The sequence below is a fragment of the Rhincodon typus genome, chromosome 19 (assembly GCF_021869965.1).
Source record: "Rhincodon typus isolate 14 chromosome 19, sRhiTyp1.1, whole genome shotgun sequence".
Classification (NCBI taxonomy): Eukaryota; Metazoa; Chordata; class Chondrichthyes; order Orectolobiformes; family Rhincodontidae; genus Rhincodon; species Rhincodon typus.
Genome location: NC_063350.1, coordinates 11,255,886 through 11,280,998, shown reverse-complemented (window position 1 = coordinate 11,280,998; position 25,113 = coordinate 11,255,886). Strand labels below are relative to the sequence as shown.

General features: G+C 39.4%; 1 protein-coding gene across 12 annotated transcripts in view; it reads left to right on the top strand.

The window, feature by feature from the left end:
• ncoa6 (nuclear receptor coactivator 6) overlaps positions 1-25,113 on the top strand; it is a 58,351-nt gene that overhangs the window by 15,102 nt on the left and 18,136 nt on the right. For 6 of the 12 annotated variants that reach the window (XM_020515760.2, XM_048608211.1, XM_020515761.2 and 3 more), the window contains exons 2-10: positions 987-1,250; positions 2,524-2,679; positions 3,848-3,961; positions 4,958-5,101; positions 7,739-8,500; positions 10,192-10,341; positions 10,682-11,804; positions 16,761-16,888; positions 17,474-19,903. In XM_020515760.2, coding sequence (XP_020371349.2) covers positions 1,067-1,250; positions 2,524-2,679; positions 3,848-3,961; positions 4,958-5,101; positions 7,739-8,500; positions 10,192-10,341; positions 10,682-11,804; positions 16,761-16,888; positions 17,474-19,903 — 5,191 coding nt within the window. In that variant the 5' untranslated portion in view covers positions 987-1,066. Of the gene's footprint in view, positions 1-986; positions 1,251-2,523; positions 2,680-3,847; positions 3,962-4,957; positions 5,102-7,738; positions 8,501-10,191; positions 10,342-10,681; positions 11,805-16,760; positions 16,889-17,473; positions 20,411-25,113 lie in introns of all 12 variants that reach the window. The other 6 variants (XM_020515758.2, XM_020515759.2, XM_048608208.1 and 3 more) reach the window with 1 other exon arrangement.

The window sequence follows — 25,113 nt, the reverse complement described above, 5'->3', positions numbered from 1 at the left end:
CATAATTTTTATCTGTATGTGGTGATCCTTTTCTTCTTTTATTTTTGTCTTTTCTTTAAAGACTATACATACTGAGGTGAGAAGCATCATGGGCAACAATGTTATTTATAGAAAAAAAACTTTCAAGACTTACTTTGACAACTGGAATGCTCTCCATGCATAATTTTCAGCACAACTGTCTTCCCCCGGAGTAAATTTCATAGTCTAGTGGTGCTCACATGTCAGAAGACGCGTTAGAGCCACGTTAATGAACAAAGACCCAGGTTCAGTCTTCCGTCTTCCCATTTGTAGAAGACAAAAACAAGAGGGCACAGTTATGATGTCATTTCTAAAAGAACCAGTTGTATTGTGAGACAAAACGTTTGCATAGCAAGTATTTAGGGTCCACAGTGAACCACTTGGAAATGTAGTGGAGACAGGTTCAATGAAGACATTCAACAGGGCATTAGGTGATTGTTTCTATTCAAACAATATGTAGTGTTATGCGGAAAAAGGCAGGAGAATGGCACCAATTCATAATGTTCATTTGGAGAGCTGGTGCAGATGAATGGACTGAGTGGCCTCCTTTTTCACTATGGTAATATTGGCGTTCTGAAATATCAATGACAATGACTATGTAAGTGTGGGATTGTTGTAAAATCCCATTTGGCTCACTCATGTCCTTTAGTAAAGAAAACATTCTGCCCTTGCCTGGTCTGATTTTAAGCCCACAGTCTGACTCGCAACTGCAGTCTGAAAATGCCTAGCAACCATTTGGCTAATGGCAATTGGGGTCGAGCAATAAATGCTGGCCTTGCCACTGACTGCTATAGCATGTGAATAATTTTTTAAATGTAAGACACTAATCTGGAACTGCAGGCCTAAGAGTTAACCTTTTACAGAGCTTCAGAGCTTGTATTTGGAGTTCATGCAGCTGGGTGCATCATGAAGTTCTACTCCTTAATGTGCTTCTTATGTCTGTTTATGTGTTTTTGGTTATCACACAGCCTGTTCTGTGGCTCACCAATTGGCATCATCCTGAAACGCTGAAAGAATAAATGCAGATGAATTATCAAATCTAGGACACATGCTTATTTCTAAGTGGTCTACAACCATTGAGGAAATGGAAGTGGAGTTGGGAAAAGATCACCCGGAAGACTGGGAGGATGATTTCACAGTTTGGATATCTTTCAAGGGGAGCATAAAGGATGCTGATTTTGTGAATAAGCTAAACATGATCATTGCTAATATGTCATGCCTTCTGGAGATGGGTAAGAATTCTATTCAAAGGATTAATCTTTTCAAATCAGGCAATCGGAATTAATTGCGTAGAAAGTACATATATTTTGAATGTTATTCCTTCCTACCATTTTGAACTTGTTTTTCATTGCTGTTATGGACCAGACCAAACCCCCTCAACATATATTACGATAGCCTAGCTCCTACCTTTTTTTTTTAAGGGTAAGTGTAAGGCGTTGCATTCCAGATGCAATGCGATTGGTCAAATAACTCTATTTTAAGCGAAACATACTTTGTATTTTAACTGTTGTGTAAAAATAGACAAAATGAAAAGAAAACAATTGGCTTAACTGTAACTATTAAAATGCATAACAAAATAATATGTGTTAACTACTACTAAATGATTGTTCCAATATAGTAACATCCCATAAACACACTCTTGGGCGAAGACAAATTCAGTAAAATAGATTGTCTTACATGCAATTCTAGCAGTAGGAAGAGAAGCCCAGTTTTTAGCTGTAACAGAGAGGAATGACAGCTTCCACATCAAGCTTTAATACCCCAGCAACCGCAGAAAGCTAAAACTAAATATCCTGGTTCTGGGAGCTTGACCCCACTCATGCTGCTTCTATTGTTCCAACTTTTTAAAAAAAAAACAAGGCCTCACAAGCTGTTTACTCAGTTGGCTTAGAGCAGGCTGCTCAGTACTTCTGTCTCAACTTTTCTTCATAAAACGGAAAGGACAAAATACACCTCTAAGCCATAGTATTGTCAAATTACCTATTAAACTTTAGAGATGTCAATTACAATTCTAGTCATTTTTATTTCGTTTTGTTCTAATTAGTGTTCCCCTATCCTGATATGCGTTCTTTCATTTGCTAGTCAGTCAGTGAATGATGAAGATACCAGTGTAAAGATGTTTGATCTAGCCAGTCCTGCATTGAAGTAAATTTGGTAGTAGTCAGTCTGTTGAAGGTTCAAAAGTTGGATTGAAAAGTCCACATGGACACATTATGTTCAGACTGAGATGTGATTTGCTAGCTTTGAATACCAAAAACTCTGTTTCTGAGATGCCACCTAAAACAATCACTTTTCCATTTTTCAAGTCCCTGTATTAAACAATTAACCTCTGACCAGAGGCTCTCTAATTAACAATGTGTCCTTTTAAAGCCATTGACCAATCTCCACCTCAGTGAAATGATATTAAGTTAAACCATGATATTTGCAAATGTTTCTTTTAATATCTTGAACAATTCTTTGGGAAGCAAGTACCAAATATCAAATATTTACTAACATTTTGACCAGATTCGGAGAAACTGAGGCCAGAGAAAGTGGAACCATGGAACAGCGTCCGTGTAACGTTTAATATTCCCCGTGAAGCTGCGGAGCGATTGCGACTGATGGCTCAGAATAATAATCAGCAGCTCCGAGATTTGGGCATTCTTTCTGTTCAGATTGAAGGTATTCCATCTATTTCCAACGTGTAATTAATACATTATTGGATGGGTGGACATTCTGGCTTGGATGTGCACAATTTCATCTAGGTACTGCAAATGGGTGTAAAGACACCAAGTGCAGCAGCTAATGTACTGTACAAAATCTGTTGATATATTCAGTTTCTACAGTGTTAGCGATGATTTACGATTATCAAAAATTTTTGCTTTTGGATGGAAATTAAGACAAGCAATTACTTATGTCAAACTTTTATTAACAAAGCTGGGTGTCAGGTTGAACTGTGAGTTGGATGCAGAGATACTTCAAAGTGATTTGAGCAAGTTGAGTGAGTGACTAAATGCATGGCAGATAAGGTATAATATGGATAAGTTTGATGTTATCCACTTTAGCAAAACCTGGAAGGCAGATTATTGCCTGAATAGCGATAGCTTGGAAAAGAGGACGGTGCATCAAGACCTGGGTGTCTTTGTAGACCAAATGCTGAAAGTAAATATGCAGGTACAGCAGGCAGTGAAGAAAATATGTTAGCCTTCATAGTGAGAAGATTTGAATATGGAAGCAAATGTGTCTTGCTGCCTTGGTGAGCCCATGCCTTGGAGTACTCTGTGCTGTTTTGATCTCCTTATCTGAGGAAGGATATTCTGGCTGTGGAGGGAGTGCAGCAAAGTTTACCAGACTGATTCCTGGGCTGAAAGGATTGACATAAGATTAGAGACTGAATCAATGAGGACTATACTTACCGGAGTTTAGAAGAATGAGTCTCATAGAAACTTATGAAATTCTAAAGGGACTTGTCAGGGTAAACGCAAGAAGGATGTTCCCAATGACTGGCGAGTCCAACATTGGGGTCACACTCTAAGGATATGGGTAGTGTGTTAAGATCAGGACAAACTTCTTCAATAGTGAGTCTGCAGAATTCTGTGCCACAAAAAGTGATTGAGGCCACAACATTGAATTTTTCACGAAGAAGTTATTGTTCTTTGGGCTAAAGGGATGAAAGGGTATAGGGAGAAAATGGGACAGGGTTCTGAGGTGGATGGTCAGCTGTGTCAGGTTGGTTGATGGAGCAGGCTCGAAGGGCTAAATGGCCTACTCCTATTTTCTATGTTTCTATACAGAACACTTCAAATATCTGAAAGTATTTTTAAAAAAAAAATGTTCTATTCCATTTCAGGTGAAGGAGTCATTAACTTGGCTTTAGGGCAGCAAAGAGGCCAAGAGATCAGAGTAAATGGGCCAGTGAATCAGATTAGAATGGAATCTGGATTTTCTTTACAAGGAGGCCAAGGTACGGAAAATATTCTTACTCCATGCACTTTTTAGAATGAGGTGATTGTATTGTTACTTTTTGAAAGAACTGGCAAATTAGATTCTTAGAAGTGCAATTTTGCACTCTTTTTATGAAGTGAGGTATATTTCCATAGGAGGGGGGCCGGGCAGGGTCTATTTGTAATATTGGCTCCACGGAAGGAGTGATTACATAAGTTATAAAATCACAGTTATGATGATAAAGACCATCTTTATTCATCTGTTCAGAAAATTGTTCCCTTAAGCATCTAATTGTTTTTTTAAATTATTCACGGGGTTTGTTTTCAGTAATTACACTGGATGTTGATTCCCCTTCTCCATTTCTGCACATTAGTAACATTGTAAAGTGCAATATTTAATTAAAACATCTGAATTAAATAAGCAGTGTGGTTTATGTATCTAGATCCCAACACATGATCAGCTGTCTTAAGAGAGTTGTAGTTCAAGTATAAACAGTAATCAAAGAAAGACATTGTCATATGGTTAAAGGACTAGACTAGGTAATGAAAGTAAGGTAAATTTTTTTGTTAGACTGTAAGATGCACCAGGATCTTAATAGAAAATATTTAGACATAACCTTCAGACCTTAAGACATTTGCCAATTTTTGATGTCTTACTCTTAAAAAAGTTGAGTCTTATGATCAAGCAAATATAATAACCAGGTGGATTTTAACTTTTCTCAACAAGGACAGCTGTTGACTATATTTTCACATGTCTTGATATAAGAATACTGAAAGTTTTTAATCTAAGGACCGCATGGTATGACAGAGTGAGATGCTGCAGAAAGAAGAAAATTCAAAGGCTTGCAAAATTGGCAGCATTATTGCCTGTGTTAATAACCACAAGGTAATACTCACTAGTGTTCAAAGTTATAAAGTTTAATATGTATCAAGATGATATTATGGCAGAAGTATGTGGTGCCAATTGCAATTTTTAATGAAATAATTATAATTCCATGTTCTTTTGTTGGAAAAAGGTTTGATCAGAGTGAACAACCCATCAGCTCCCATGGTTCCTTCAAGTAGCAACATGGCAGGTTCCTTAGTTAGTAGTGGAGCGAGTTCAGAACTACTGCAAAACAGAATACCACATTCCTCTACTCGATCCACCACACAGCCTGGTAAGGAGAGGATTTAGCATGTTAAAAAACTGTTTCTTACAGAGGCAGCACATGACGAGAGAGCTTTCTGAAGGATGTGTATCTTTCCCCTCTACTAAACTAGTTTAATAGGGGATTTGATTTGTACATATATTTTAATTGGTGTACATATTGCATAAAATACATTACATATTTCTAGCTCTTATACCTAGCTGTTTCAGGCTGTTACCATGCACTAGCAACTCAAATGGTGTTTGCCACTAATAGGATGCTGCAGTCAAGCTACAAAGATATACTGCCTATCACATGAGTCATGTGGCATATAAACTTCATTGCCCATGTGGTGCTAGGTACGCTGGCGGTACGTCGCAAAAACTAGCAAATCTTATCAAACAGCATATCCCTTCAGTGTTCACTACAGGCTGTACCTAACCAAACTGCACTTGCAAAACTTACAACCCAGAGTCTTAACTGTGACTCTTCAATTGAATAACATCAGCTGGATATCATGTGTGAAGAATTATAATGACAGTCAGTTTAGAATTAACAGTCAGGCTCACAATGTGGCACACCTGTGTATACTGGAAGCTGCATATATCAATACACAGGGTGCTGTTCTTTGCAGACAGAAAGAACATGTACAATGCACCTACTTCAACCCAACAAAATAGGTGACTGCCATTCGGTGGTTCATTTCTATGGCAGTTCCATGAACAATCAGTCAGTTTTCCTGGTTTAAAATTTAAATAAAGCCTATCAGTTGTCAATCATAATTAATTGGTGCATTCCATGTCGTCACCTCTCTGAATCTGAGTCTACTTGCTAAACAATCAGCACTTTCCTCTCATACAGTATCAATGTAGGCTCTCCTGTTTAATTGGTTAGTTTGCAAATTATCGTGATGAATAAAAGATGAAAAGTTTCAAAGAAATCCTTTGTTTTTAGCAATTGTCTTCACAGTTTGTAAATTCATTACATAATGGTGCCTGAATAGTATATCCTTATGAGTTTTAGATCATTTCTCAAATTAACTCCAACTTGGGTCTTCCAGCTGTTCGGCATAGAGCTTTTCTACTTGTAATTACTACGTAAACTGCTTTGTGCAAAGTACTAAACAGCTGTCGTTAAATAGTTCACTATTCATTTTCCAAGAGTATCAGTAAATAAGTTTACATAGTGGTTATTTAACTGACACTACATCTACAGGTTTCTTGTGGAGCACATTCATGTATTTATTTAAGTTATTCATACTAGTGTGATGTGCTGTGGCATAATAGATACAGATTCATATTTGCATATCCAAAAATATAAGGTCTCATTTTGTTGTTGTGTGAAAGAGAGGTGCTTTATAGAACTAGCAGAATGCACATTTTTCTGGATCAAATAGAAAATTATATGGAAGGACGTAAGAGACATCTAACGCAAATTAATAACCTTTCATATCTTGAATGGTGAATTGGCAAGCCTGAATGCATTAGTACCAGCCAGGAGCTATTTCTGCGAGGGACTTTTTTTTCTTTGTTAATTTTTCTACTTATTACAGGCATTTTCTGTCATATTGCAGCACTGGATACGTTCCAAATTTGTGGATTAGATATTTTCATGGGTTCAATGTCACTGGTCATTCCCATTAGTAGAATACCTATCCCTTTTTAAGAAGGGCATCTTATTTCAAGATATGGTTAAATGATGTGAGCTGGTAAATGAAATGTAAACCATTTCATCTATTGTGTAATGTCACTGTGCACTACTAAAATTCTTCTTCATGAAGGATTGACAGTAAAGCATTCAAGCTTACTACTATATTTTCCACACCTACCTGGTGTCAGAGGATAAGTGAGCTTGAGCCCTCTGATCCTTACTTGTACCTGGCAACAGCCAAGGGCACTAAATTAAATTAACCATTAAAGACAATGTTCAGTGAGTGAGGAACCATGTTTACTTAATTGTTCAGCTTGCAAATGATGGTGTAGTGATACTCTCCCTATCTCTGAGCCAGGAGACCAGGATTCAAGTCCCACCTGTTCCAGAGGTATCTAATAATACCTCTGAACAAAAACAGAAGTTGCTGGAAAAGCTCAGCAGGTCTGGCAGCATCTGTGAAGAAAAAGTCAGAGTTGACGTTTTAGGTCCGGTGAACCTTACTCTGAACTGGCATACCTCTGAACAGGTTGATTAGAAAATATCTGCAACTGATGACTGAAAACTTTGAAACCTGAATAAGTGTGGATGGCAAATCTTTTTCAAAAAGCTTAAAGGTTTAGGTTAGAGGCCATAGAAATTGTAGCTTCTTCCTGCAGTTCTGGGTAAATATTGAGTCAAAGTGTGATGTATTTCATTGAAGATGCACCATAGAAACTGAATCTAATTGTTACAGTAACATCAAATTTAAAAATGCAGCCTGGTGATAACAAATAAACCACAAAACTCTACAGATTCTGACGAAGAGTCATACTACACCTGAAACATTAACACAGTTTATCTATGCGGATGCTACCAGACCTGCTGAGTTTCTGCAGCATTCACTGTGTTTGTTATATATCTACAGGTGTCAATTTCAATATAGAAAGCAGTATTAGCTATGGAATAGCCAAATAGGAAACCTTTAATCATTTTATGCTGTTTGAAACTAAATGCATTTTCTTCTTTTTAAACAAGATATGGATTCTGTTTTGTCAACGCTAAACATTCAAGCATCAAGCCATCCCTCTGGATCATTGCCTTCACAGACTAATATTGTGCAAACGATGTCAACCAACCGGCAGATTGTCCCAGCCAACATTCAGCCTCATCAACTGCAAGGGGTGCGGTCTCCATTTAACCGGGCTCAAATTTCTATAGCTGCCACATGGAACCAAGTCCCAGCGGCAGCAATCCAGTCATCCTCTACACAGGGGGCCTTAGGAACATTGACAAATCAGATCTGGAAGAAGGCTCCTATGCCTGGACAAATGCAACCGCAGCAGCTTCAGGTCAGACCGTCCCTGGCTACTGTGCAGACGCCAGCTCACCCTCCTCCTCCATACCCATTTGGAAGTCAACAAACATCTCAAAGCCTTCAAACCTTTTCTCAACCTTGCAGCTCCCCACAGTTTGCATCGCCACCCCCTAAGAACCATCAGGGAGGACCTTCTCGAGTACCTACACCCTTGCAACAGCCTCATCTAACCAACAAGTCTCCAGTCTCGTCTCCTTCCTCTTTCCAGCAAAGCTCCCCTTCTTCTTCTCCAACAGTGAACCAGCCACAGCAGCATATAGGACCCAGGACACCTCAGAGCAGCTCCCTGCCTCAGACGTTTCAGCCAGCTGTGTGCCAGAGTTCTCCAAGTCGAGGTCCTGTAGTTCAGCAAGGAAATGTGCCTCCTGGGTTTATGATGCAAGCAAATCAGGTGGCACAGAGTTCCCATTCTGGAATAGGAAGTAAGTATTGACAAATTTTGAAAAAAAAATTGCCAGTAAAGAAATAATAGTGCATTTTTATTTTGAGAGATCAAGTCAAATGCTTTGGTAAAGAAAAATCTGAGGATGTGTAAACAATGTTGTGCATTGTGCACTCAATCCCTATGAACTTGCATATTTTCCAATTAGGCTCCAACGCTAATTAAAATAACTACTTTTGCTTCCCTCTTGGTTAGCTTTTTTAATAAAAGATTCTATCCCAATGCCCATTTTTAACATAAAACCAACAGGGTGCCTTCAGTTTTAATACTTTTCTGTTACTATTTTCATTGTTTTTATTCTGCTAGTATTTGTTTGACTTCACAAAATAAATGTTATCGCTGCTCAGAATATAATTTTTTTCCCCAATTCTGGTTTCTAGTTTCAGGATTGATAGCTTTAAATGATGATTCTTAACCCACAAAAAACTGGATTGAAAAAGCCCAAATTCACCTACCAGACTATTTCATGCTTTTTTTTTTACTTACGGCCTTGTAGCCATGCAATCAATTACACTCCCATGCCCGTTCTTCCAGTGATCAAGTTTTCAACTGGAACAGGTCAGATGCTTTATAGAGGAGTTATATGCACTTCTTCACCCTTTTCAGAAAGGCACTGATATTGCTTAGTATATGTATTCTGCTGTTTGAGTGGAAATATTGTATTAGTTCTGTTTTGCTGGAAACTAGACTGACTTGTGTGAATGATTTACCATTCTATTGTACCTTCAACAAATGTTTAATACCAAGATTTGATCAGAACTAGTCAGGTAATCTTATTTTCTTAAGGTTCCTTTCTCCAGTGTAAATGAAATGTTGTGGAATGGGAATTACTACCCTTGGTATATTAGTAGACCTTTAAACTTTGCCAGTGAAAGGCAGGGTATCTAAGATAATGCAGAGTATATCTATTTTTAATGTTGGTGGTTACTATTAGAAATAATCCATGTGTAATTGGTTATGATTATTCAGTGTTAATTTCCATTTATTTGATCAGCCATATGATGTTCTCCTGTACTTTAATAATACACTCACTAAATTCTGTTTGCTACTCAGACACAACAGAAATGTTAACATTGTACAGACTGGATTGCAATCTTAATTCTCAAAGACACAAAGAAAGTGATTTTACTCTGCAAAGCATTCTTATTAGGTGACTGTGTTTTAATTGCCAGCCAAGGCACAGTAAGAGCACTCTTGCCTCTGGATTGCAATATGCCATTTCAAAGTTTTGAGCTCATAATCTGCTTGGATAATTGATTGTTCCATTGAAGTAGTACTGCACTTTTGGAGGTGCTGTTTTTTGGGTGTGATATGGTGAATGAGCTGGATGTAAGAGAGCCAGTGATAATATTTGAAAAACAAGGGAGTTTTCTGTGGTGTTTGGACAAATACTTATCCTATAATTAACATCAAAAAAAGATAATCTGGTTAATTGTTTAACTTTTGCTTATGAGATCTTGCTATGGGCAAATTGTCCCAATTGCAATTTTGCAACAGTCACTGTCCTTCACAAGTATTTCATTTACTGTGAAGTGGTTTAGAACATCCTGAGAGCATTATCTCCATGTAAATGTAAATAATTTTCTCCACTTCAAGGACAGTTTTCTGAAATGGAATTAAATTAGCAGCAATGCTGAAATGAAAACTCATCCATCACTCTTTTTCCCTTAGGCATGCCAAAGCGTCTTCCTCCAACCTTTCCTCCAGGTCAGCCTAATCAGATCTTCACTCAAGCACAGATAAACCAAGCTGTTGCATCGGCCACCTCGATGAACAGTGGAATTCTGCAGGCGCAACCCAACCAGAATGTACAACATACAGGTTGTTTTATTTTCTCTCTTTCGGAAGATAGAGTTGGATTAGTATTTGGGCATTGTTCATTGAGGGAATTGACGCAGGATGTGGGTGGTGGGGGCAATTGTGTTCCATGTGAGAAATGATTAAATTCCATTTTACTGGTCATGGAATCAAACATATGATTCATGACATTATTGAAATAGAAGTTTCACCTATGCTGATGTAGGAGTGAGCCATTTGCTTTTAATCATAAGCATGTTTTATTGATGAACAGAGTTTAATTTTTTGCATGAGTTCCAAAAAGGGAAACGTTTCTTCCTCAAATTAATAAAGAAGTTAATGCTGTTGTGCTTTTTGTTTCTAGGTGGTCCAAATAATGCTACTTCCCAAAATCCGATGAATGTACAGTCTCATGGGCCCCCTAACGTAATGCAGGCAAACCTCGTTGGACTTCACGGAAACCTAAACACTCAACAATCTATCAGTGTTCCTCAAGTGAATGTGGGTAATGTGCAAGGGCAGCAGGGCCCCCAATCACAGTTTATTGGGATGCACCAACAGATCGCACCTTCACAGGGACAGATGATGAATGTCCAATCTCAAGGTCTACATCCTGCAAACCAGATGATTATTTCTCGTCCTCAGCTCATCCAGAATCAAATGATGATGGCGGCATCTCAAGGCCATAATATCATTCCATCTGGACAGAGGATGACTCCACCCAAGCAGTTGCATTCTCAACAGGGTCAGCAAATCATGACTACGCATGGGCAAATAATAGGACCTCCAGGTCAAGTCATATTGCAGCAAAGCCAGATGATGGGACTTCCTGAGCAAGTTGTTGTCAGTCAGGTGCAGGGAAACAAACCGGGATTCAATAATCAGAACCAGCAAAATACAATTGCAGGGCCAAGTCAAATAATGAGAGGACCTGCCACAAACACTCAAGGTAATATGGTTCAATTTTCCACACCGATGATCCAGCAGAATCCTCTGAATGGGAATTCTTCTCAAGGGATTGGAATGCAAGGACAAGTACTTAGACCCTCCGTATCTCACCTAACTCAGCAGCATGGTAGTGACCTTACAACGTCAGCCAGTGATGTCAATCTAACACAGATGCTCCCTGATGTACAAATGCAGCAAAATGTAGTTGCTTCTCACATGCAGACAATGCAGGCAGGTAGTTCTGCTGGGCCTCATTTTTCAGGGCATAGCATGCCCTTCAACGCTCCTTATAGCACCACTGCAAGTGGGAGTCCAATGACATTAGCCACTGCCTCTGGTTTTCCAAACAACAAAGATGTCACTCTGACCAGTCCATTGCTTGTCAATCTGCTGCAGAGTGATATCACATCTGCGCAGTTTGCAATGACCAACAAGCAAAACAACCAGAATGCCAACAAGCCCAAAAAGAAAAAACCTTCGCGATCACAGAAGAAAAAGAACAGTGGAGCTCAGCAGCCGGAAGAGCAAATGCAGCATGTGTAAGTTTCTTTTTAAAAGAATGGTGCTCTTCCCTGGGGCATCCTGGACAGTTTTTCTTTGGAGCGTCTGTGGTAGATGTTTTGGCTGGTGATATTGCAAGTTGTTTGGAATCCAAGGAGTCCCTTGTGTTTGAAATGCACACCACCTTGTTGCATTTTAACTCTGTTGTGTTAGTATTGAGCTTGGTCTAAACTTTATTTTTTTCATAATAGTTTTCTTTATTTTCCTTTTCCTGTCAATTTTCTCCCCTGTCTTCCCTTCCTTCCAAAAACATTGACCCTTTGCAGGGATCTAGCTCCACAGGTGCCAAGAGTCTTCTGGCCATTCCTCATGCGTGAGCCGAGACAGTGAGTATCAACAAGCTATTCTACAGTGGGGTCATTGTAACCAAGCCCAATCCTGTCCTTCCCCAACATTTTAACAAGGATCGTAGGAGTGAAATGCTTCCCTATTCCCTCCAGTTAAAGAGGCCAGTTGCACCTTCCTATTGGTTCTTTCCTTCCATTTGGCTGAGATCAGCTAACATCGCACAGATAAGTGATCAAACCTGCAACCTTCTTGATTTCTACCCTTCAGGCTATCACTAACGTAACCAACTGACTCTTCAAGGAAAGTATCACTTCATATTTTTAAGCAAATTGGATTATGATTCATTCTATTCCTCCTGTTCCCCTTCCTTCTCTCGTGGACAGGAAACTAACTGTTTGCTTTGGTCGGAATATGGAAATCCAAATGAAAATACTTAGTGAGCTCAACTTCACTCTTAGCGTCTCAGCCTACCACTGGGTGCTAAAGGTGGACAAATGGGTCAGGTGCTCAATGATCTTCAGCTCCAAATTCAGAAGAAAATCCCTACCCATAGCAATGTGACATTTGCAGTTTCTACCCTATGTATCCTGATGATATGATGAAAGTAGCTATTAAAGTGCACATTTATTTCAAATTCGTTTTGAAAAAATATATGTTTTATTTTGCTTTGGGCTAGATGCATATTTATATCTCTTGCATTTCCTGCACTTCTGCCCTCAAACCCCCTCCCCCCAACAAAAATAAAGACAGAATCCCTTTTGTCCTCACATATTACTCCACCAACTTCCGCATCCAGCGTATCATACTTTGTCACTTCCGCCACCTACAATCTGACCCCACAAGCAAAGAGATATTTCCGTCCCCGCTCCTATCTGCCTTTCGTAGGGACCACGCTGTCTGTGACTCCCTCTACCTCTCCACACTCCCCACTAACCCCGCCATACCCAGCACCTATCCCTGCAAACGCAGGAAGTGCTCACCTGCCCTATACTTGCCCCCTCACCTCCATTCAAAGCCCAACCAAACCGTTCATATCAGACAGGGTTTCACCTGCACATCCGTCAACTTGGTCTACTGTATCCGCTGCTCCCGATATGGCCTCCTCTACATCAGTGAGACCAAGCATAGACTCTGAGACCGTTTTGTAGTGTATCTGTGCTCTGTATGCAGCAAACGACAACACCTTCCAGTCGCCAACCATTTTAACTCCCCCTCCCACTCCCTGGGTGACATGTCCATCTGCAGCGCCTCCAGTGTTACAAAAACACCACCCGCAAACTGGAGGAGCAACACCTCATATTCTGCCTCGGGAGCCTACAGCCCGATGGCCTAAACATGAAATTCACCAGTTTTGAAATCTCCCCACCCCCGGCCTTATCCCATGTCCAACTCTCCCTCTCATCGCCGCCTCCCTGACCTGACACAACCTGTCCATCTTCTCTCCCATCCATCCGCCCCACCCATCCCACTGACTAATCCCCAACCACTCCCTACCTGCACTCACCTATCACCATCCCACCTACCTTCCCCAGCCCCACCCCTCCTCTCTATTTATTTCCCAGTTCCCTTCCCCCTCCCCATTTCTGAAGAAGGGTCCCGACCCGAAACTTCAACTTGCCTGCTCCTCTGATGCTGCTTGGCCTGCTGTGTTCCTCCAGCTCCACACTGTGTTATTTCTGCATATTGAACTGCCTTTTTTCACATTGTACTCCAGTAGCTATAATACAGCATTGGGACAGAGGATTCATATTGAATGATGGTTCAGGCTTGTAGGGCTGAATGGCCTATTCCTCCTAGTTTCTATGTTTAGCAGGGACAGAATCAGGAAAAATTAAATTCTTTGCAAGGAAGTATTAATATTTTCTTTTTACAATATCCAGCAGGTGAGGTATTTCTGTAGTGGAGTCACTAAATATCACACCCAATTTATATGCAACAAGGTTCCAAAATGATCCGATAATTTAATTTTCTGGTGTTGACTGAAAGGTGAATGTTGGCCAGGAAAACTTTGATAGTACCATACAATTTTTTGAATCCACCTAAGAGAATAAGCAGCTCATTGGAAGGATGATACATCCTATAGTTCACAGCCACTTAGGACAACATTGAATATGAGCCTTGTTTGTTCAAATTTCTGTAGTAGGGAAAGACTCCAGACTTGGTTGAAGTCTGAACAATTTCTCACTTCTTTTTCTTTCAATCTACTTTTAATCTCAAAATGATATCACGTTATTCAATCTGTTGATTAATAGATCAATGATAATTATTCTCCAGTTTTCACCATCTTTTCAGGAAAATGACAGACTTCAGTCCTCTGCTTTCTAAGTTTGTTTAGCTGACTGATACCATTGTCTTTTGGGGAAAGTTAAGAGTGGCAGTTTGATGTACAATTCACTTGTGTAATACTTCTAATTTAGCACTTTAAATTGCTTCTACCATTAATTCCAGATTTGTGACACACCATTTTTTTTGACAGTACATTTATTTTCAATGCTTGTACGGACAAAATGGTAGGCAATGGCCTAGTGGTATTATCGCTGGACTATTAATACAGAGACCCAGATATTGTTCTGGGGACCTGGGTTTGAACCCCGCCACGGCAGATGATGGAACTTGAATTCAATAAATATCTGGAATTAAGAATCTAATAATGACCATGAATCCATTGCCAATTGTCAGGAAAAACCCATCTGGTTCACTAAGGTCCGTTAGGGAAGGAAATTGCCATCCTTACCTGGTCTGGCCTACATGTGACTCCAGACCTACAGCAATGTGGTTGACTCTGAACTGCCCTCTGGGCAATTAGGAATGGACAATAAATGCTGTGTGGCCAGCAATGCCCTCATCCCGTGAATGAATAATTAAAAAAAAAAAAATTATTGGTTGTTTATGTGACTAATTTTACATACTTGTCCAAGATTACACTTTACCTTTCTGTTCTTGTTGTTTTCAGACTGCTTATGACTTTCTGATGCTTTCAATTCTACAATATCTAATTATTTTTGATTATTATTGTTCTTCATAATTGGCCTATTATTTTGAAAGAATATTTGTACATCCATATTTTATGGATAGTCTAAATGTCAAGTATTGAAGCTTTGAGATTACTGCAGCCACCTTCATCCAAATGGCCTGCATTCTACAGGTCAGCTTTGAAAGTGCATCTATGTTATATGTCTCCGACACTTGTCAAACCCAGGGAACTGTGGATGATTATTCCATGAAGCAGCCTTGGAAAATGATTCATTTAGATACAGACTAATCATATCTTCAGAAGCACCCTAAATAGTTTTGTATGCAGTAAAGTATTTTGTGTAGGCAAATGAATTATGTATCTTTACCCACCTCTCCCACCTCCCTAAAATCCTTAGTTTGCTGTTGTGTTTCTCATTGGATCTGAACCAGTCAGCCTTACAGTCGCCAATAGGGGCAGCAGGGCTCGATAGAGCTCAGATTGCCAGGTTTAGTTTCAGATCATGACTGCTGAGGAGCCATGTATACATGGATTAGTTCTCCTGAGTTGCCAGCAGCAGTGCTGATTAGACAAATCCCTCATTCCAGTAGACTGCTGCGCAAAACAAAAAAGCTGGAACCCTTCATTCAAGTATGTGATGTGCCCTCTACTACCTTCTAGTTATGCCCTAGGTTTTATGCCCAAATTCTGTATTGGAACTGGTTTGCGACTACTTCAGTTTGGTTCCCAAATTCCCGATGTTGGCCTTAAAAACATATTACAAGTATGAAAATGCAACTTTTCTGTGAGGGTAAAAGTCATGAGCATCCAAATAACAATTTTTTTCATACCTTTGGCAGTATAAATGCTTGCTTTTGCATGCCAGCTCAGGTTTGAGGCCAGCTTTTTTAAAAAATTGACACAATGAAAAATATATGTAGAATATTCCGAGTTTCAAGATCACAGACTCTTCTTGTATTTTTTTCTGTGTTAATGCTTATTCTGACCATTAATAATGCACTGGTAAAATGAAACACTGAAGTTGTATTTTGCTAATTTGGAGAGAAGAATGCACACTAACCTGATAATTAAAGTCCACTATTTCAATCCAAGACAAGGTTTGGGCCATTAACAAGATGATGGAATAAACTATATCATTTTAAGCAACATGACTTGGAAGAGGAGGTTTGAATATAACAAGTGAAAATTATCTTTACATTTCCAGGTCTCTGAAAAATCTGTTCCTGTCCTTAAGTTTCAAATCACTGGTTCATTTCTATAATTCAACCAATCAATTTCTTTGTAGATGCTAATTTTATTTTCTACTATCCTTTTTCCCTTCATTTCTAGTTTACTGCAAGCAATATCTCTTTTTGTGGCTGGTACAATTTACTTGCACTATACTATTTTTCTCCAACTTTCTTGCCCTCTGTCCTGTGAAAAGATATATGTACCTGACAGAGATTGGCTATATTTGATGGTCTATGGTAAATAATTTTGGTAAGTTGCTGAGTTGATTTCATTTGTGATTTGAGTTCTTGAAGAAATTTTGCAAATCACGGTATGTTTCTTTTCCATTGCCTTTCCCTCAAAATTCTGTGGTACTGTTCAACTCTCTGCAGGTTTTCTGGCATAATGTATGAAATAATTTCATTATGTGCCTGGTATAGTAAAACCTTGTCACTTGCTTTAGGATTTCAGATGCCCGTCAGATGCAGCCAGGTCTGGATGATGCTGACCAGCAGCAAATGACAGGAGAGCAAGGGGTAGGACTTGATCCAACAGCCAACAAACTGCCTGAATTTGCAAATCGACCTGCAGGTGAATACTCTTTGTAAGAGGGGCTTGGGTTTTGTTTTAAACAACAGCTTATGTATAAAATACAAGTATGCAATGCTAATTTTGATATATCTCAAAAAAAGTGAATGTGCACAAGTCTGAAGCAACTGGAGGAAAACATTTCAATATTTTAAATGGAATTCTTACAGGTTGCTTTTATTTACGTAGCAGTCATGGTTTATATATAAATCAGAGGTTATTTAGTTTAAATTTTTGGAATTCATGTTTGTGAGATTCAGGAGAAACTTAGGCTTTTGCTTTTTTTTTAAGGATAATGTTTTCAATCTAAGTACTATCCACAGTTTTTTTTTGTTTTACGTGGGAATAGATGCTATTTTCAATAGAAATGAGCAAACTAATTCTCTTTTCCTGTTCTTTTCCTGCCCCCACTACAATCATTCTCCATAGAAACCATGGCTTTAAATAAGGTTTAAAGAACCTGACTTCACGTTATTAATGGGATAGTGATGATTCAAGGATATTAATGTTTTCTAAAATAATTAAATTTTTGTATATAAATTATCATGTGGAAGTACATTTCTGATCCATATTTCTTGTTCCATACAGGATTTCATATGCAGACAGTTGATCAAAGACCTCTGCAACAGACAACTATTCAACCCATGCAGCATTCACAGCAACAGCAACTACAACCCCAGCAACAACAAATGATGATGATGTTGATGATGAAGCATCAGCAACAACAACAACAACAACAACAACAACAGGACACAAAGTCAATTAAAATTCCAATGACGGCAAGTACACATCCATCAAAGACTGCCTTAACTCCTGATGCCTCAAGGATGCCAATGGCCCCAACTGGTAACATGCCAGTCATGGTAACCTTGCCTGGGCAGAGTGGAGTGCCACCCTCACCAGATAAATCAAGAATGCCTTTGTTAGTTGGCCATCAATCTGTCAGCACTCTGAGGAAGATGCCTTTTCAGGAAAGTCTGCAAAATGTCCCATCATCTGTTCCCGAGGAAGTAAATCCAACTACACATCATCCAGATGCAATTGGAGCTGAGCTTCCACTTTCTGTTGGAACCCAAGTTAACTCGGGGCAACAAGCTGTTCCTCCTCCAAATCAAGTACTTATTACTGGCTCTAAGCCAGGGCATTCTCAAATCCCAACACCACAAGGTGGAAGTTCACAACAGCAGGGAACAACTTCAGTGCAAGGCACTCATAATCTTCATTTTCCTAATGCTACCACTAACACCCAGACTTCAAGACCAAAAACACCAAATCGAGCAAGCCCCAGGCCCTACTTTCCTCATACACCCACCAACCGACCACCTAGTACAGAACCTTCTGAGATAAGCTTATCTCCTGAAAGATTGAATGCTTCAATTGCAGGTCTCTTTCCTCCTCAAATCAATATCCTTTTGCCTCCTAGGCAGCCACCTTTAAATAGAGGATTTGATCAACAGGGTCTAAACCCAACCACTTTGAAAGCAATTGGTCAAGCCCCAGCAAGCATGCCTCCACATTCAAATAACCCATCTGTTTCTGCTGCGTCACAAGCAAATAAACTGGATTCCGTTATAGTTAGTTCAGGAAAACAGACAACTGGAAAACGGGCAAGCCCTAGTATCAGCAGGAGAGCAAGCACTAGTTCCAGCAGAAAAACTGGTCAAAATCCAAGTAGACAAAGTGGAAAAGCCTTGAAATCATCACTGATTCCTCAGCAGAACCCAGCACTTTTACCAACCATTGATGTACAAAAGAATATTCTAGCAAACTCTGCACAAATGTTGTCAAATCCCTCTCCTGGAATTTTGAATGATCCTGTCAATGTAGTTTCAGGTGCACAAAATCCAACCATTCCTGTCAGGATATTGGGTAACAATCCTGAAGAAAACAAGGAAGGACCAACATTGTGTGGAAATGATGGTGTGTTGAAACAAATTCCCATTAGTAAAGAACAGATGACCTTTGAATGCAATCCTCCGAGCACAACCAAGTTGGAGAAGAAAAATGCCCCTCAAGTTCAAATAGCTAAGGGAAATAAGCCTTCGGAAGCCAGTAAACCTAGCGGAGGTTGCAATGACAAAAACATGACCCTGCCACCATTAAGAGAAGCTCCAATTTCACTTAATCAGCTTTTGGACACTTCTTGTAGTCCTGGTGTTACCAATAAGGCCACTAATTCCAATCAGGTGGAACAGTTGATACATTCTGGAGATAAACCAAAAGCAGTAACATCAGATACTCCTACTATTAAGGAAACACTTAGTGCGCCAATTCCATCACAGATTGTTTGTGAGAGTGGAAAGGCTGTATTACGACCAGATGCAGGCGAATTAGTTAATGTGACTCAAAGTGGCCCGACAATGGTGCCTACACCGGTGGTGTCTGCATCCATTTCTGTCGCAAATCAGATCACAGTGTTTGTAAGTTCTAGTCCCATTAAATCTACAACGAATGTTATTGCATCTGCACAGATTCAGTCCCAACCTACTGTTGTTTCTTCTGTAGTCACAATGCCATCACAAAATAACAAAGTGGTGTCTGAGGTACAACCGGCAGCGCAGTCTGGTTCACAGCCAGCATTTATCACCGCACCTGTGTTTATAAATACATCTGTATTCCAGGTTGTTAAAGAACCTTTGATACCACAGTCAACCACTGTGCCTAAAGTAACTGTGCCTTCCACTTCTACATTGGCATCTCAGTCAGTTACTGTAATCCAGATACCACAATCTGCTCAGAGCTCATCATGCCCAGCAGTTTCACCTACCCCAGCTGTTAGTAGCTCTGTTATCTCCACCTATTCACCAACGAAAAGAACAGCGATCCAGAGGTCATCACCAGTTCAACCACCATCCAGCTCTCCAGCTCCTCCAAACATCTCCTCAGCATCTCCTCATAGACCAGCAGCGGACTTCAGCCTCAATGAGTGTCTTCAGAATAATGGCATTGTTGACCAAAGTTCTTCAGCTTCATCCCATACAACAGCTGTTGCAACGTCGCCTACATCTACTAGCCCAGGTAGCTCTTCTAGTAGTAGGCGAAGTCCAATATCATCCAACAAAGGAAGAGGGAAGGTAGATAAGATTGGTCAGTTCCTTATGACCAAGGCATGTCAGAAGGCCTCCCCAGATAAAAAAGATGACCCAGTAGCGTCTGATTTGGCTTCCCCAGGTGTTGATGATCAGGCACAAAAAGCAGCACTTCCTGGTAGTCCTGAAGGAGGAGTTCCTCCTACAGAAACCAATCAGATTATTCCTCCAGCTAGTCAATCAGACATAGGCACTTCCGTTAACGTCACACTCGGTACAACTAGCAGCTCTGCTTCTACTGTCTCTGTTTCCTCACCTGGGAGTACATTGAATAGCACTGCTCAAAACAATTTGACGTCAGCCATCACTCCCCAGAACCCTGAGCCTGAATCTGTAGTACCTGTTGGTGATAGCAGTCTTGCAGTCTCACAATCTGAGGGAAGTTGTTCGTCAGGAGAGAAAGTGGGAGCAAATAACGATCACCTACCAAATCCAGGTATCTAACTGGTACTATGCATGTGTTTAAGGATTCTGTGTAAACTAAGCATCAATACACAGCCTTACTCATTTTATTTTTAAACCGACTTCAGCTTAGCTGCCTTGTCTACATTTTTTGAGTTTTATTTCCTAAAATAATTCTGATCCAATTATCTCTGGATACCAGATGAATCATCATCTATCACAGTTCTGCTTGAGACTAACCGTTTTGTTTTTGAGCCAACATTTTAATGCGGATCTTTGATAAATGCAAAATTACTAAATTTAATGTTACTCTTCGGGTCAAATTTAACTTAATCTATGGTTGCACACATCTAAATCTTTCAAACTAGTGTTATGTTTTTGATAACAATGGTGTGATATCTAAATTGTGTGGAGATATTTGAAACTCAGGTGTGTTAGTCACTGCTTGAAACTTAAACCAGAGTACTGCTTTCACCTTTGCAAAATTGGCTGTTGATCCTAATGATTTGGGTAGGTGAAAAATTGGAATATTTCTGCAACACGTTACCTAAAATTAAGTGAAAATATTAGTTATGATGACAAATGTGGCCCAGTTGGTACACTCTCACCTCTGAGTCAGATGATGGTAGGTTCAATTTCCATTCCAGGACTTGAGCACAAAAATCAAGGCTGATTCTCCATTTCATTAATAAAGTTATGTTGCATTTGTGGAGGTACCACTTTTCAGATAAGGTGCTAAACCAGGACTCCACCTGCCTGTCAGGTGAACTTGAAAGGTGTTGTGACACTACCTTTAAAGAGCTGCAAGGGAATTATCCCCAGTGTACTCACCAATATTTATTTCTCAATTAACGTCTCAGAAGCAGTTCACCTGCTCACATTGTCATTTATGGGACTGTGCTGTATGCACCGTGGCAGTAGCATTTTCTGCATTATGACAGTAATTACACTTAAAGTGCTTCATTAGTTATAAAAGCACTTTGAGATACCTTTGTCCATGAGGTGCACTTTATAAATACATATCTTTTTAATTGGATTTTCTCCTTTCTTCGTTTACTTCCATGAAAATTTGATTGTGTGGTGTTTGATTTTCCAAAGCATTTTAAAATACAGTGAAAGCTCGGTAACACATTCAAATGGCTGAACATCCTCCCACTGTTCTGATATTCCCAATTTAAAAAGTAATTTTTTTAAAGGATTTATTGATTTCTCTTTATTCCCTTCTTCCAAACTTTAGAGTTTATTAGAACTTTCACATTGAGTGATGTTCAGGTTGAAGTGTTTCACACTCATAAAAGGAGATTATGATTTTGCATCAAAAACAGAAGTTGCTGGAAAAGCTCAGCAGGTCTGGCAGCATCTGTGACGAGAAATCCGAGTTAACATTTCGGTGCTCAGAGCTCTGATGGAGGGTCACTGAACCTGAAACATTGACTCTGATTTCTCTTCACAGATGCTGCCAGAACTGCTGAGCTTTTCCAGAAACTTCTGTTTTTGTTTCTGATTTACAGCATCCGCAGTTCTTTCGGTTTTTATTTATGATTTTGCATATTGTGGTAATTGATTTGCAGTCCAAAGAACTGTGTGATTTTATTTCTGTGGGCTTCATAGCAAAATGAGAACCAATTGTTCATTTTAAAACGCATTCACTGTATTTTAAGATGTTCTGTACTACTATGCGTGAATAGCATTGAAAAAGGGCTTAGAAAAATTAAAATTACACAAATAAAATTGTACCCATAGCAAATAATTTTTCAGTCACCATGGTTACTTATCAATACAGGCATGATGGGCTGAACAGCCTCTTGCACTGTATCATTTTTTTTTTGTCAACCGAGATGCAGCGTTTTCTCCACTGGTTGGTACTTTATTCATTGTTACCCTGGAAAACATTGGGCATGTTGACGAAGGTCTGTAAAGTTGTAATTATTAACTCACAATCACCAATGAAATTTAAAATGCTGCATTAAAGGAAAAGTATTGAAATGCTAAAAGCCCATTAGAGTACTTTCATCAGGCTGCTGTTGAAATATAAAATCTTTGATCATGATTGGAACCAAGTGAAGACTGAGACTTAGTTGAAGTCTTTAACATTTACAAAGGGTAAGGGATTAAGTAATTAGTGATTATCAATGTAAAACTAGCAACAAAGTAAGAAGATGCAGAATTTTCTTCATTCAGAGGAATTTTGGAACTTGGAATACTTTGTGGATGAAACGTAATTCAGGATGTATTCACTGTATCATTCAAGTGAAAACTAGCTAATTATTTGAGTTTGAGGGAGATACAGTCAATGGAAAAAGAGAGAAGTGTTTACAAGTTTTGAATTGCTTTAACAAAGCATTATTACACACACAGAGCCTCTCTAACATCTCCAAAGCACAAGTCAAGAATGTGATAGAATTCTTCCCAATTGCCTAGATGAGTGCAGCTCCAACAAGATTTAAGAAACTTGACACAATCCAGGTCAAAGCAGCCCACATCCACTGACACACAAAAGTAGCAATATATTCTATCTACAAGATGCACTGAAGAAATTTAACAAGACCCCTTAGACAGCACCTTGCACACCTGCGACCATTACCCTCTAGAAGGATAAGATGAAAAGATATGTGGGAACACTACCACCTACAAGTTATTCTCTAAGCCATTCACAATCATGACTTGAAACTGTATCACCATTCCTTCACCATTGTTGGGTCAAAATCCTGAGACTCCCTTCCTAACAGCATCGTGGGTCTCCATATAACAAATGGCCTGCAGTAGTTCGAGAAGGTCGCTCGCATCTACCTTCTCAAAAGGCAATTAGGGATGCTCAATAAACGCTGGCCCAACCAGTAAAACCCACATATCCTCAATCCACAGAGAAGGACAAGGTGGGCTGTATAGTTAGTTTAGTGTTGTAACTTTGGTTTGTTGAAAATGAGGGGAGGGCAAAGAAAGCTCAGAGGTGAAAGAGGACTTGTAAAAGCATTTTCTTTATGCTACAATTTTATGGATTAGAACAATTTCTAATTTCAAAATAGACATTTAGAAAACCCTGGTCCTAATCCAGGTATCCTTCTAAGTCACCCTTGAAAGCATCCATCTGATTTAACACCTATTGATGAAAATACCTTAAATGTTTTGTAGAATTTACACCATGGAAAGGTCCATAGTGATTTTTTTTTAAGCCCAATACATGCCTCCTCCCACCTGACCCTATATGCCTAAATGGCATTGCCTTTTATTTCCTTTCTCACTCACATTTATCTGATTTCCCATTAATGCAACTGTGCTGTTTGTCCAAATGACTCAATAATGGCGAGTGGATAGGTTAAAAAAAAAATTCTTTGCATTTCCTTATAGGATATAACAGTCACCATATATTTTAGAGAATGGAGCGATGGTGATGGCATAGTAATGTCAGTAGACTAGTAATCACAAGGTTCAGGCTAGTGCTGTAGGGGATGTGGGTGCAAATTCACAACAGTGATGGAATTTAATGTTAATCAATAAAGTAAAATCTTGATTATCTAAGCTAGACTCCATAACAATGCCATGAACATTGATTGATGTTGGGATGAAATCTGTCAAACCTAAATAGAACAAAGAATTGTAAGTGCTGGAGATCTGAAACAAAGGCAGAAATTGCTGGAGAGACTCAGCAAGTCTGGCAGCATCTGTGGAGAGAAAACAGTTAATGTTTTGAGTCCAGTGACTCTCCTTCAGAATCTGTCAAGCTTATCTTGTATGACACGTGACACCAGACCTGTAGCAATCTGGTTGATTCTGAACTGTTCTCTGAAATGGCCTCAGAAACCACTCAGTTCAAGGATAATTAGGAAATAGCAACAAATGCTGGCCTACATCCCATGGAAGAATAAAAAAAAAATCTGAGATAACACAGTGTGGAGCTGGAGGAATACAGCAGGCCAAGCAGCATCAGAGGAGCAGGAAAGTTGACATTTCGGGTCAGAATCCATTAGTGAAGAGGGGTCCTGACCCGAAATGTCAACTTTCCTGCTCCTATGATGCTGCCTGGCCTGCTGTGTTCCTTCACCTCTACACTGTGTTGTCTCTGACTCCAGCATCTGCAGTTCTTGCTATCTCTGGAAAAAAAAAATCTTATCTTTTATTTGTGTCTTCCAGTGACCTCTTCTGTTTTTTGTCCTTTCAGATTTTCTTTTGATTCTTCCTCTGATCCAGTCTTTCTTTGGGACCATTAGTTAAGCTCTATCTTCAGCTCATACTGTTGCAGCTTTCCACTAAATTATACCTTTTGCAATTTGCACTGACCTGGCTGCACAATGCTGTGATATTGTGGCATTGCTTCCTGGTTGAAGCTTTTTGGGAGAATCTATTTTTCCTTCTCTATTCTTTAAGTCCCGAATCTGCCTTATGTTTATCCCGTTGAGCATGGGGACAATGACTCACATTTTGGAGAATGATTAAGTATGAGTTTCAAGAGAGGCTGGATTTTTTTCAAGCTGGTTTCTTTGTCTGTGTGCATGGCAGTCAAGTGAAATGGAACTGTATTCCTATTGAACTGTTTCGTAATTTTGTTTGGCCACTGAATATAACTTTTGGCCACAACATTTACTTCCAACTAAGTAAATCTGAATGTTCTACATAAACATTGAAAAACGCAGATATATAAAGAGATGACAAGGTGTAGAGCTGGATGAACACAGCAGGCCAAGCAGCACCAGAGGAGCAGGAAGGCTGACGTTTCGGGCCTAGACCCTTCTTCAGAAA